The 13,457-nt window shown below is 55.7% G+C and overlaps 1 protein-coding gene across 1 annotated transcript; it reads left to right on the top strand.

Annotated features, from left to right (window-relative positions):
• Positions 1-114: 114 nt before the first annotated feature.
• On the top strand, positions 115-3,560 carry CKB (creatine kinase B). Its single transcript, XM_007455602.1, has 8 exons — positions 115-202; positions 512-716; positions 924-1,078; positions 1,152-1,284; positions 1,629-1,800; positions 2,544-2,667; positions 2,893-3,082; positions 3,174-3,560. Exons 2-8 carry the CDS (start codon positions 524-526, stop codon positions 3,350-3,352), a joined length of 1,146 nt encoding a protein of 381 aa, XP_007455664.1. The 5' UTR covers positions 115-202; positions 512-523; the 3' UTR covers positions 3,353-3,560.
• Positions 3,561-13,457: the final 9,897 nt, after the last annotated feature.

The following is a 13,457-nucleotide window of genomic DNA, read 5'->3' on the forward strand; positions in this document are numbered from 1 at the left end:
GGGGGGCTGCGGGCGGCGGACAAAGCGACGGCACCACCCCGTAGCGCGGCCCAATGGAATGAATGGGCTATAAATAGCGGCCAATGGGAGGCCCGCGTTGCGCCTCTTAAGAGCCGCGGGAGCGCGGAGCGGCCGCTGTTCGCCTGCGCCGCGCCCTGAGCTGCTGACCGACCGAGAACCCCCGCCCCCGCCCGGCTGCTCAGTGAGTGGGCCCGAGGGCGGGGGTGTGGGGGGTGGGTCGCGGGGCACCGGGGCAGGGGCGCTGCGCCATGCAGGGGGCTCGGGGGCCGCGGCGTCGCGCGCTCCCGGCACGCCGGGGCCCGCCGCCTGGAGCGGGCGCGCCAGCTAGGCCGGGGGTCCTGGGCGATGTGGTAGCCCCCTTGCGCGTAGTGCCGACCCCGCTGACCTTGGCCGCGTCCCGGGCGACCGGTGCCCGGGTCCCTGGGTGGTTAGCAGGTCCCCAGGAGGCCCGGAGCCTCGGGTGCCCGCTGACCCCCGCGTCTCCCCGCAGCCCGCCGCCGCCATGCCCTTCTCCAACAGCCACAACACGCTGAAGCTGCGCTTCCCGGCCGAGGACGAGTACCCCGACCTCAGTGGCCACAACAATCACATGGCCAAGGTACTGACCCCCGAGCTGTACGCCGAGCTGCGCGCTAAGAGCACGCCGAGCGGCTTCACGCTGGACGACGTCATCCAGACTGGCGTGGACAACCCAGGTACGCGCACACCAGTCCCGGGGTCAGGGTGCCAGCGCCTATCCGCGGGACAACCCCCGGCTAGGGCCCAGAGCCCCCCCCCCCCATGCCAGTCCCCCTCGGGCCAAAGTCCGGGCGGCCTCTTCCCGCGCACAGCCGCGGGGTCCTCGGCGGCTCGCTGAGGCCTGGCAGTGACGTCACTGTCCCCATTCCGCGGCCCCCCCACAGGCCACCCCTATATCATGACCGTGGGCTGCGTGGCTGGCGACGAGGAGTCGTACGACGTGTTCAAGGAGCTCTTTGACCCCATCATTGAGGATCGGCACGGCGGCTATAAGCCCACAGACGAGCACAAGACCGACCTCAACCCCGACAACCTGCAGGTGCCGGGCGGCCCGGGGCGGCGGGTCGGCCTGGGGAGGGGTCTCCCGGAGCTCACCTCTGCTTGGCCCCCAGGGCGGCGACGACCTGGACCCCAACTACGTGCTGAGCTCGCGGGTGCGCACGGGCCGCAGCATCCGCGGCTTCTGCCTCCCCCCGCACTGCAGCCGCGGGGAGCGCCGCGCCATCGAGAAGCTTGCCATCGAAGGTAAGGGTCGGGCCGGCCGGGCCACACTCCCGGTCCCGGTCCCGGCCCCTGCCGGCTTGTTTACTAGTCACCCGAGCCGCCGCCGACGCCGCGCTCTTATCTGCGCTCTGGCTCCGGTTTCCCGGAGGGACCGAGGCCCAGCCCCGCGCCTACAGCGTCCTGGGGCCCGGCGAGGGTCGGCTTGGGCCGGGTCACCGGCTCGGCCCGCCGCCCAGACCGGGAGGACTGGACTCCAGCCAAGCCGAGCGGGCACGGGGAGGTGGGGCGGATCCGTGTCGCTAGGGGTGGTGGCGGTGTGGGACAGGAGCCCACCCGCTTGTCCTCCTGAGCGCGCCCCTCCGCAGCCCTGTCGAGCCTGGACGGTGACCTGGCGGGGAGGTACTATGCGCTCAAAAGCATGACCGAGGCGGAACAGCAGCAGCTCATCGACGACCACTTCCTTTTCGATAAGCCCGTGTCGCCCCTGCTGCTGGCCTCGGGCATGGCCCGCGACTGGCCGGATGCCCGCGGCATCTGGTGCGTATTCCCCAACCCCCCTCCCGCGGGTCCCCACTCCCCCACTTCGTCCTCTCCCTGGCGAGGCCGAGGAGGAAGAGGGAGGGGCCGCGCTCCTGGGATAGGTTTGGTGCCACCCAGGCCTCCTCGCAGGTGACCTCACCTCGCGGGTAAGTGAAGGACCCCGGTTAGTAGAGGCCTCAGCCTCTCAGGATCTTAGAGGTTGGGGGAGCAGTCGTGTTGGCTTTCCTCCTCCACCCCCCCCCTGGGGAGCCGGAGCTACTTGTTTTCTCTCCTTTCCCACCCGCTTCCCCGCAGGGAGTCAGTCAGGTGCTGGGTGACGCAAACGCTTCCTCGAGTGGGCGGTGGGGGAGGAGGGCTTACAAGCTCCTGTTCACACTGTGCGTGTATCGTGGGGCTTCCGCGCCTAGCTACAGCGCATCCCCCTGTAGGGGGGCTGTGCTGACTGCCTCTGCCCCTTATCCCCTTGGTGGGAAGCACACAGTACCTGATGGGCAAGCTGGGGGAGCAGCTCAGGCCTCTCTTTCTGTCCCCTCTCTGAGCTGTCCTGGCCTCCCTCCGTGCCCCCAGGCTGTTGATGGGGCTGGAGTCCGGGCAGCGGTCCCCGCTCCTGGGTACAGCTGGGATGAGCACCCCAGGGACCTGGGAAGTGCCTCCAGTCTGGGGACCCCCTAGAGTTTTTTTTCTGGATGTGCCCTGAGACCACAGTCCAGGGAGGAGGCTTGACTGTGCCCCTCCCCCAGGCACAATGACAATAAGACCTTCCTGGTGTGGATCAACGAGGAGGACCACCTGCGGGTCATTTCCATGCAGAAGGGAGGCAACATGAAGGAGGTGTTCACCCGCTTCTGCAATGGCCTCACCCAGGTCAGGCCTGGCCCCCGCCACCTGGGCTGGCACAGTGGGGGCTGGGTGCCGGGAAGGGGGCAGGGCCAGGCCCCCCGGTTCAGGCAGAGATGTAGGTGCCCCATTAACCTCCTGGGGAGTCCAGGTCTCAGTTGCCTCAGGGTCCTGCCCGGGGGCTCCCGGGTCTCAGCTGGTCCCCTGGGGCATGTCTCAGCCAGGCCTCCCCTCTCACACCTCCACCTCCAGATTGAAACGCTCTTCAAGTCTAAGAACTACGAATTCATGTGGAACCCTCACCTGGGCTACATCCTCACCTGCCCGTCTAACCTGGGCACAGGGCTGCGGGCAGGGGTGCACATCAAGTTGCCCCACCTGGGCAAGCACGAGAAGTTCCCGGAGGTGCTCAAGCGGCTGCGGCTTCAGAAGCGAGGCACAGGTGAGTCGGGTGGGGCGCCTGCAGGCACCCCTCTCTGCCGGAGCAGCCCACCCCCCCCGACCCAGGCCTACTGACCTGGCTATCTCCCCAGGCGGTGTGGACACGGCTGCCGTGGGCGGGATCTTTGACGTCTCCAACGCAGACCGCTTGGGCTTCTCGGAGGTGGAGCTGGTGCAGATGGTGGTGGATGGCGTGAAGCTGCTCATCGAGATGGAGCAGCGGCTGGAGCAGGGCCAGGCCATCGATGACCTCGTGCCTGCCCAGAAGTGAAGCCCTGGCCTGCATCTGCCACCACCTCCAGCCCTGCTGCTTCCTAACTTATTGTCCGGGCAGTGCCCACCATGCACCCCTGAGGCTCGCCGTTTGGCGGCTGAGCCCTTAGCCTTGCTGTAGAGACCTCTGTCGCCCTTGGTAGAGTTTATTTTTGTGATGGCTGAGATGTTGCTGATGCTGAAATAAACTAGGGTTTTGGCCTGCCCCAAGTCTGAGTGGTGCCTTCCCTTTCCAGGGGCAGCCCAGGGCTCAGCAGCCAGGCTCTGAGGCCTGAGTCTTGGGTCTGCCCTTTGTGCTTCACTGTAAGCTGGGACAGTAAGTAATAAGGAGGCAGGCACCCTCCTGTACCCACCTAGTCCTGTTCCATGAGCCTCTCTGCCATCCTGTCTACTTGGCTTCCCTGCAGGCCTGGGGTGGGCTGGTGGGGGAGGGACAAGAAGGGGGAGGAGCTCCAGGGTGGCAGAGCCCCAGCCTGAGCATCGAAAGGATTTTGGGGCCTGGGGCGTGGAGCCTGGCACTTTGCTTAGCCCCATCCTGTAGCCTGGGGGAGCTGTGGACGCTGGGGGGAGGGCAGGAGCCCAGAAACTTGATACCTCTTCCCCCCAAACCCTCTTCCTCTTCTTGCAGGCAGCTGCTCCCTCTCCCACCTCAACACCTACCCGTCTCCTAGATAATGTCTCTCCTCCCCTTCCTTCCCTCCCAGCCTCCCATTAGGCTGAACTGTCCCCTCGCCCGCCCCTAGCCTAGCCCTCCAGCCCCTTCCAGGAAGCCCCAGGGCCCCGTCAGTCCCCCTCCTCCCTGCAGCCTCCTCTCCAGGACCCTCAGGTGCCCCAGTCCCTGGGCCCCCCATGGCAGGCCCCCACCAGAGGGTCCCCAAGCAGGAGGGAGGTTGGGGCTGTTCGGGACATGGCCTTCTGGTCTGTTTCCCAGCCACCTCCTGGCTGCCGCTGTCCCCATCTGGTCTCACTCGGGGGTCCCCACCATGGGTGGGCACCCTAGGTGGGACGGGTGAGCCAGCCGGGGTCCTGGGCCCGGCTTCCTTCGCCAGCTCCTCAGCTCTGCAGACAGTCTGTGCTGCCCCCTGCTGGCCAGGGCCGCCTCTGTCCTTCCGTTCCTCAGCCCCATCGGGGTCTGCGATGCCCAACTCCCCACGCATCAGCCACACAGTCCTCCTGAGGTTGTCCTGCACCTGGGAGAAGCCAGGCGTGGCCTCCGCGCCCCAGACTGGGCAGTCTTGCCTACTAAGGATTGGGGGCGCTCATGTCCCAGGGGCAGCTTGTCAACCCAGACCCTGAGGCCCAGGACAAGCAGGTTGGTGGGGCGGCAGTGGAGGAGGAGGTGCGCCCTGGCATCTGCCTCGGTGGCCAGGCTTGGTCTGAGGGGCCCATCCAGGCAGTGTCCAGGCTGGGGAGGGCTCTCGGGAGCCTTTGCCAGGGAAGGGGGCATGGGCCCAGAGGTTGGGTGAGTGAACACCTGGATAGGTGGGGCATAAGAGGGGGCAGGCCCCCAGGTGCAGAAGACTGGCAGGGAAGGGGTCTCCGCACCCACTCTTGGGGTCCCTGACTGGCCTGGGGGCCAGAGGCCAGTTCTGGGCTGGCCCTGTTGCCATGAAGGTCTAGGTCAGGGGCACACATCAGGCAGGGGCCCCTTTTCTCAGCTTCCTCCTCCAGCCACTGTCCCCCTCCAGCCAGTGTAGGCTGGGCCAGGCCAAACAGTGCTTAGTAGAGTCTGGAGACTCAGGGTAAAAAGGGCTGTGACGGGCACAGGAAGTGTGCCCCTCCTCTGTGAAGGCGTCACCCTGCAGAGAGGGGAGGCTGAGGGCGGCTCAGGAGAGAGCGGGAACAGTGGGAGGCCTCCCCGAGCTGGTCCAGGAGCTGCCCAGTCCGGCTGTGTCGCTACCATCCAAGGGGCCAGCAGGGTTCCTGGCCCGTCTGCCTGCGCCCACCCCGGGGCCCTTGCCCGTGCTCCCTCCAGCTGAAGGACCTCCTGCTTGCTTCAGGCCCCCTCACCACCACCTGGACTGAGCCCGGGGGCGCAGGCTCAGGAATGACTGTCTCGAAGCCACCCTCCCGTGTGAACGGGTACCTGAGGTCCCTGGTCAGGCAGGCATGTCACTTCCTGATAAAGAGAATGTCCCAACACTTCCCTTTCACCACCTGCGCAGGCCTCTCAGGGCTTGGCGCAGGGAAGCCAACTCCCTCTGAGTGGCCTAAGCCTCGCCCTCTTGCCCTCGCCCGCAGCTGGGGTGGGGCACACACAGCACCTGGGCTCTCGGAAACCTGGTCAAGCGAGCAGGGCGGGCACAGCTCCCTGGGACCCTGGGGGGAAGCGTCTTCCAAAGGCTCAGAGCTACGCCATCTCAAACCCACTGCTGCTCCCCTAGGCCGCTCGTTTTCCTCTCCACCGTTTTCCCTTTGCCTCACTTTTACTTCTCACTTTCTCATTTATTTTACCTGGCTGTACTGAATGCACGCTTGTAAGCTATAAGCTGCATTAATTCCTTTTTAGGACAAGACAGAGCTGACTATACATTCAGCAAGGGCACCTCTGCTCAGCAGTCCATGGACCCTTCAGCCACAGTCCCTACAACGTCTCCCCCTTTCCTCTGGATTCAAGAGACCTCTAAACGGTGGTTTTAATTTTCCTGAAACCACGGTCAAACACGGAAGGTCTAAGAAATGCCCCACCACGTGACGATACACACTATTCGCTCCAATCAGCACCAGTGAGAGCATCACACCTGTGTCGCAGCCAGGGCCCAGCCAAGAAACTTCTCCACCGACAGCCCAGCCGGCTGGCGGGAGGATGGGGGGCGGTCCCTGGGTACTGCCGGGCACTCAGCACTATCACCAGCCTCCAACCTCTAGATGCCAGCAGTATCACCCACCCCGATTGCCACAATGGAAAGAAAATGTCTCTAGGCATTGCCAAATGTCCCCGGGCAGAGGGGAGCAAATTGGCCCTCAGCTGCTTAGAGAACCATTGCCCTACAGAGATAACGAAGAGATGCAGTCAGTTAGAACAGGGAAGAGCTGGTCAGGCCTCCAACAATAAAGGGTTGTTAAAAAACCAGGCCACCTCCCTCCCTCGATGTGGCGCCATGCGGGCATCGACAGCAACGTGGAGAGCTCAGTGAGACGGTGACATGATTAAAAAAAGCAGAAGTGTAAAAGCAGGTTATAAAACAGCTTGTACTCTTGGGATCCCACACAGAACACGTATGGAAAAATCCCGAACAACAGTAGTCAGCTGTGGGTGGTGGGGTAACAGGTGATTTCCTTCTTTATACTTTATTTTCCAAATTTCCTACAGTGAACACATATTACTTATATAAATAGCTGAAACAAATTCTTTTTTTGAGTGGTTTAAAAAAAACACTCTAATGTGTCCCAGTTGGTAGGAGACCACTGAGGCTGCAGGGCTTCACCGCCACCATCCCCATTTGCTCTGGGTGAGCCTCTCCCCACCCCTGGGGTGGAAACAGAGTGAACTGGCTCAGGCGTCAGCACCAGTGAGCCCACCCAGTTCCAAGTCCTGGGCTCTTTTCACTGCTCTGACTTTTCAGAACATCTTAGACGTCCAGTGTGCAGGACCTGCTGCTCTTATCGGTAGCTGAACTGGTGACAGTTGCCTGGAAGGTCCTTCATCCCGCATTTCTACTTGGAGCTGCGTGGTGCCTACACCAAAGCCCCATAAAGCACCCTTGGGGGCACACATGTACTCACTCCACAGGTAACAAAGGAAAACGATCTTTCCATTGGCAAGAAGTCATCTTGCTGCCTGTGAGGTTTCCAATGAACAGGGGACAGAATTTCAGCTTGGAGAAGCAAGGCTTTTTGACCCTGCTGAGAGGGTTGAGGCTTTTCACATGTGAACTGGATGACAAAAATCCCAGTTCCCAAGTCTGGCTAGAGGCTTTCTGCAGGGATCCATTCCCAGCATCTGGACTCTCTCTACTTTTCTCCCCAAATCTGTGAAGATGTTCTGCTTGGTTTCAGAAGTTCTAACTTTCATACCTTTCCCAGTTGGGGTCTTGTCAAAATCTAAGGCTCAACCTAAATAATTAAGCTTAACACCCAGAAAAGTTAAGAGTACTCCTTCCAGCCCCTCCTGTTGCTGATAAATCTCTGTGCACTCTCCCCTTCTGCCTTCGTAGCAAAACCCTGGCTTTGAGCCTGGCATGCAACTGCCCAGCTAGAGGAGCACATTTCCAAGACGCTCTTGCAGCATCCGTGGCTGCAGGGAAACGCTTCAGAGGCCACCTCAGACAAGGGGCACCCAAGCCCGGTGGGTGGAACACCCTCGAGTGTTTAACCTGGTGTACACGTGTGACAGCCAGTATCACTCCTGACCTGGCAATGGGGACTGGGGCGGGGTCCTGCCTGGCTACACACTCATCCCACTGCAATGCCAGGCCTGGCTTGGTGCCTGCTGGTCCAGGAATTTAGTTGGAACTGAGACCAATGGCTCTAGAAACAGCCTGGCTTTGGGCCCCTCCCAGCCAGCGTGCACTCAGTCAGGATGGGACACACGTGACCAGAGACTGACGGCAGTGGCACCAACACCCCCAGACTTGTTCCCATCTGCCATCTCGGTCCAACCCGGGGCTCCCTTCTGCACGTCTGCACTCTGCCTGCTATGCACCTTGCTAGTCCCACTCAGTATTCTCCTTATTTCAACCCCCTCGTCAACTGATACCAAGCTGGGCATCACGCTCCCTCTTAAGGGTCGCATCTCGTGGGGAGCCCAGACACCCCTGAGCGGAAGTGTGGGAGAGCACTTCTCTCGTGGGGTTCACAGGCAGACTTTATCAATCCTTGAGCAGAGGTAGCGGGCGAGCACCTTTCTCAGCGGGCTTACGAATCTCTCTCAGGAAGTGTCGTGGCCGCACACCTTCCCTCCTATCCTGGATTCCTCTTATACCCTCCTCTCCTGACTTCTTGGACTGTCTATTGGTCCTTGAGCCTCCTTGGAGGCCCCTGGCTCTATTTGTTTCTCTTTCGTTTCAGTGATAAAGTTAATCTGTTTAGTTGGCTCAGGGCCTAGGTCTCCTCTCTTCATCTCTGAAGGATTGAGGCCCTGGGACTCTTGTTCCTTTCCTTGACTAATCCAAGGGGCATCCTCAGGCTAACCAACCTGGCAGATTTCAGGTTGGCTGGTGGCTCTCAGGGACCCCACTGTTGACACTGGGAGAATGCCAGGACAAATGATTACCATCTGGCCAGGATCAATCAGACCCCTGTCATGTCAAGACATCCCAATAAAAAATGGTGGCAACGACAAGCATCCCGAAGGACTCTCTGCTAGGATGCATATCAGCTGATTGGGGGAAACTTAGGATGGTTTAAGAAAAAAAGAAATTAATTTTCTTTTGTAATACTGCATGGCCCCAGTACGAACTAGGGGACCAAGAGATCTGGCAAAAAAATTGGGGCATTAAATTACAATCCATCTTGCAGCTGGACTTCTTTTGCAAAAGGAAAGGGACTTCCCTGGTGGTGCAGTGGTTAAGAATCTGCCTGCCAATGCAGGGAACACAGGTTCGAGCCCTGGTCTGGGAAGATTCCACATGCTGCGGAGCAACTAAGCCCATGCGGCACAATTACTGAGCCTGAGCTCTAGAGCCTGCAAGCCGCAAGTACTGAAGCCTGTGCGCCTAGAGCCCGAGCTCTGCAACAAGACAAGCCACTGCAGTGAGAAGCCCGCGAACTGCAACGAAGAGTAGCCCCCGCTCACTGCAACTAGAGAAAAGCCCGCACGCAGCAACGAAGACCCAACGCAGCCAAAAATAATAAATAAAATAAAAAATTATTTAAAAAAAAGAAAGGTAACTGGAGGGGAAGTCCCATCCATCCAAATGTTCATGACCCTATTCCATAATCCAGGTCTAAAGAACTCCTGCCGGGTGTGCCTGGCTCACACCCCTTTCCAAGTGCCTTCTTTCCCCACGGGAGCCCGATGTTTTAGATGACCCCTTATGAGTCCACTTCCCTGGGGTCCACGACCAGGAACTCCTACCTCCCTCAATTCTGAGGGGCCACAGTGCTCCAGACCACTTACCCCTAATACCCCGTCTGGGGAGCTGGAGACCCCAGACCCCCATAAATCAGCTCATGGATTTGGCGTTTGGAATATTTAACATTACAGATAGGGCTGAAGAGACAAAAAGGATTCAGGGACAACAGCAAAAAGCACAGTTACTGGCAGAGGCCCTAACCCCTGCACCATCTCAGGGTTTCCCACCCTTGCAAAGACCCATGGTGAGGACAGGATCCAGGAAGCCTGGATCAGAGCCACTGTCTCACTGAGAAAGGATCTGTTTTAAGTGTGGATAAGAGGGCCACTGGAAGAACGAATGCTCCCTGTATGGGAAAAGTCCACCAGGACCCTGCACAATAGATCAAGAGGGCCACTGGAAGCGGACTACCCCCAGTCCCGAAGGGGACTCGGGGCTCTCAAACCAATGATGGCTGAGAGGACCAAAGACTGACAGGGCCGGGGACCCGGGACCCTCCCCAACTCCCCAGTGACACATGGTCACTACCCTGGAGGAGCTTTGGGTAACCCTTGACGTGGCACGTAGGAAAGGTATTTTCTTATTAGATATGGAGACTGCCTACTCTGTGCTGATTTCCCCGGACCCCTGTCCTCCTAATCCTGTAAGGTAACGGGGATTGATGGAAAGCCCCAAACCAAGTGCTGCCTATGCCTGAGTGCCCCACTCCCTTGTTGGGAAATGGACTTGCTCACTAAATTCCAGGCATCCACCAAGAAAAACAATTACTCTTGGCCAGGAGAGCATGCTTCAGTCCCAAGTGAGAGGAGGTCTCCATTCCACCCCATCTAAGTTTTAAAACTATGGGCTGTCAAACTGGTTCACAGTGCTAGAACTAAAGGTTGCTTTCTTCTGCATTCCCCCGCTCCCAGACTCCCAATATCACTTTTCCTTTGAGTGGGCAAATCCGGACACTGTAATGCCATGAATGCCTCCACTGTGTGTGCTTATAAAATTCAAGCCGAGGGTGCCTACAGAATAGGAATGGAATGAGTGAAAAAATTGGGCTAAAAATTGTCCAGCTATCTGTAAAAATGGGATCCCATGAGGTTATAGGAAAGCCTCCTCAAAGGCCGGACTGAGGGCCAAAATTTAAAAATTTCTTAAACCCAGGGAGGATCCCCCAAATTGTGTGTAAACAGATTACCAAAATGTGAGGCCACTGGTCTGACTAAACTAACCATACCTGATAGGAATTTTGGGGGAGGGCTTCTCCCCTAAGCTAAATAAGGAAAATAAAACATTCCAACATAGGTGAATGGGTATATCAGTCCTTCAGTATCACTGAGGTAGCCACCCAATTCTTTAAAAGAACAAACAAAAAACTGTCCTTGTCTTACAAATCAAGTCTTTACAGGAACAGAGGTGTGGCTCCAAAAATAATCCAAAGCCCATCAATCCTTTTACCACTCCCAAAACCTTCCCTATTTATCTTAAGAGTTTTGTAAGTATTAAACAAAGGGGAAACCTAGGAGGAACTTGCCTATGCCTGTGAGATGCAAATGTCCTACCAGCAACTCTTGTCTCTGCCATCTTTTTTTTTTAAGGAGTTTTTGACGTAGACCATTTTTAAAGTCTTTATTGAATTTGTTACAATATCGCTTCTGTTTCTTATGTTTTCATTTTCTGGCCGCAAGGCATATGGGATCCTAGCTCCCCGACCAGGGATCGAACCCGCACCCCCTGCGTTGGAAGGCAAAGTCATAACCACTGGACCACCAGGGAAGTCCCTCTGCCATCTTTTTAAAATGCAAATTTTGAAAAGGGGCATAAATGATTTGGAACTTGCCAAAGACAAATAAAAATCTTAAACACCTTCCATAAATATTAGTAGAAAGGGTTTAGCCATCTAGATAAGTGAGCTTGATTTGTTCCATCTGCCAGAAACCCAATTTTAATCCAGCTGTACCTGACTCATGGCTGAAATTTTGGAATGGGAACTATGAGGCCTCTGTGTTGGTTTGTGTGTTCATTTGTATCTATATGTGTGTTGTAGATGTATGGTATTGCCAAAAATTAATTCGTAAAAGAGCTCTACTGAATTGACTTAAAGGAAATTAAGCATATATATAAATGCTCAGAAATAGAAAATAATCTGGCCAGAATGAATTTCAGGTTCATGTCATCTGGAAAATATTTAGTACTAAACTGATATCTGGTATTGAAGGTGGCTTAAGCTTGTTGGTTTAATATAGACATGTCTTTAGTGTCATCAATGTTAAGTATAATACTTCTGTTGAACTTAGGTTTACTAGACCTTCTATCTATTGCAAATTTGTCAGCAAGAAAAATAACTCAATGTGGAAAAAACAAAATTTAAGTTAAGATATGTGTTTTCAGTAAAAGGTGTGAGGAATGAAAAAAATACTGAAAAGAGTTATGCACGATCAGGATTTTCTAAGATTGGATTGAATTTAGTTGGGTAAATGGATCTTGTTGGGAGTAAGCTAAGGTAAGACTTGGATTTGGTTTTTCTTTCTGTTAAGAGAACAAAGTTTTCTTGGAATGTTGTTTTTGGTAACAGATTGTCTTTAAGTGATCTGTATTTGTTTTTGAGATGTCTTGTAACTTTGGTTAAGAAATTAGCATTGTCTCACAGAGACCGATGATCTTACTTGATCAAGTGTTTTAATTAAAACTTTTTGACAAACTTCCCAAGTTCAAATTTTAATCAAAGTTCTTTTGACTTTCAGCTAACTTTGGGATGCTTTAGAGGGCTCCTGAGGCATCTGAGAGAGAAATATTTAACTAGTATTATTTATTTTCAAAAAAATATTGATTGATTGATTTGGTTGCGTCGGGTCTTAGTTGAGGTACGTGGGATCTTTCGTTGTAGCACAGGCTTCTTTCTAGTTGTGTTGGGTGGGCTCCAGGGTGCACAGGCTCAGTAGGTGCAATGCGCAGGCTTAGTTGCCCCACGGCATGTGGGATCTTAGTTCCCGACCAAGGATCGAGCCCACGTCCCTTGCGTTGGAAGGCAGATTCTTAACCGCTGGATTACCAGGGAAGTCCCAAACTAGTATTACTTAGTATGCTGAATTACATAGAAAGCATCATCACACGAGCCATAAAGCTACTTAAAGATATACTGTATGGATGAATGTTATTAATATAGACATTCTAAAAATTATATAAAGTTTCTAAAATTTGGGTATGTCCTGGTATAAGGCTAGAGTTCTAGTTCTTACCTTAAAATGTTGTTATGTCACAACAATAACCAAGCTTCTTTATCAATTACACTGTAATCAGATGTTTAACTATGCCTTTTAAGTCTTTTGTTGTTGCTGTTCTTAATATTTATTTATTGATTTGGTTGAGCCGGGTCTTTGTTGTGGCAGGTGGGCTCCTTAGTTGCGGCATGTGTGTGGGGTGTAGTTCCCCGACCAGGGATCGAACGTGGGCCCCCTGCACTGGGAGCGCAGAGTCTCAACCACTGCGTCACCAGGGAAGCCCTGCCTTTTAAGTCTTTTGTCATTTATAGACAGTTATTGTACTCTGATGCTGTTACAAAAGTGCTTCATCTCACAAAGATTCACAGAAAGTCTGGGGAAGCAGTTACAACAGTTCCACATCAAGATGAGGGCTATGTGAGGATTCCAGCCCATACCAGCTCAAAGCAAGAAGCTTCCCCCTGTCCCCCCCAGCCCTGGGACCCCCTAGATCAGGCATCTAGAGATTTTTACTCCCTGACAGGCACGGTCAATGACCCTACTCAGCCCTGACACAGCCACAGTAGGCAGACCATCACCCCTCTGCTTCCCATAAGATTATGGGAGTAAAGTCTCTGAGGGGGGAATGAGACAGGAAGGGGGCCAGACACAACCTTTAAAAGAATGACACAGGGCTTCCCTGGTGGCGCAGCGGTTGAGAGTCCGCCTGCCGATGCAGGGGACGCAGGTTTGTGTCCCGGTCCGGGAAGATCCCACATGCCGCGGGGCGGCTGGGCCCGTGAGCCATGGCTGAGGCTGCACATCCGGAGCCTGTGCTCCGCAACGGGAGAGGCCGCAACAGTGAGAGGCCCGCGTACCGCAAAAAAAAAAAAAAAAA

Source organism: Lipotes vexillifer, unplaced genomic scaffold (genome assembly GCF_000442215.2).
Source record: "Lipotes vexillifer unplaced genomic scaffold, Lipotes_vexillifer_v1.1 scaffold584, whole genome shotgun sequence".
Lineage (NCBI taxonomy): Eukaryota > Metazoa > Chordata > Mammalia > Artiodactyla > Lipotidae > Lipotes > Lipotes vexillifer.

Excerpts from the sequence above, each read along its gene's own strand:
- CKB (XM_007455602.1), top strand. The coding sequence starts at position 524 with ATGCCCTTCTCCAACAGCCACAACACGCTGAAGCTGCGCTTCCCGGCC. Across the intron at positions 717-923 it reads GACTGGCGTGGACAACCCAG|GCCACCCCTATATCATGACC; the intron begins GTACGCGCACAC and ends GCCCCCCCACAG. Across the intron at positions 1,801-2,543 it reads CCGGATGCCCGCGGCATCTG|GCACAATGACAATAAGACCT; the intron begins GTGCGTATTCCC and ends CCCCTCCCCCAG.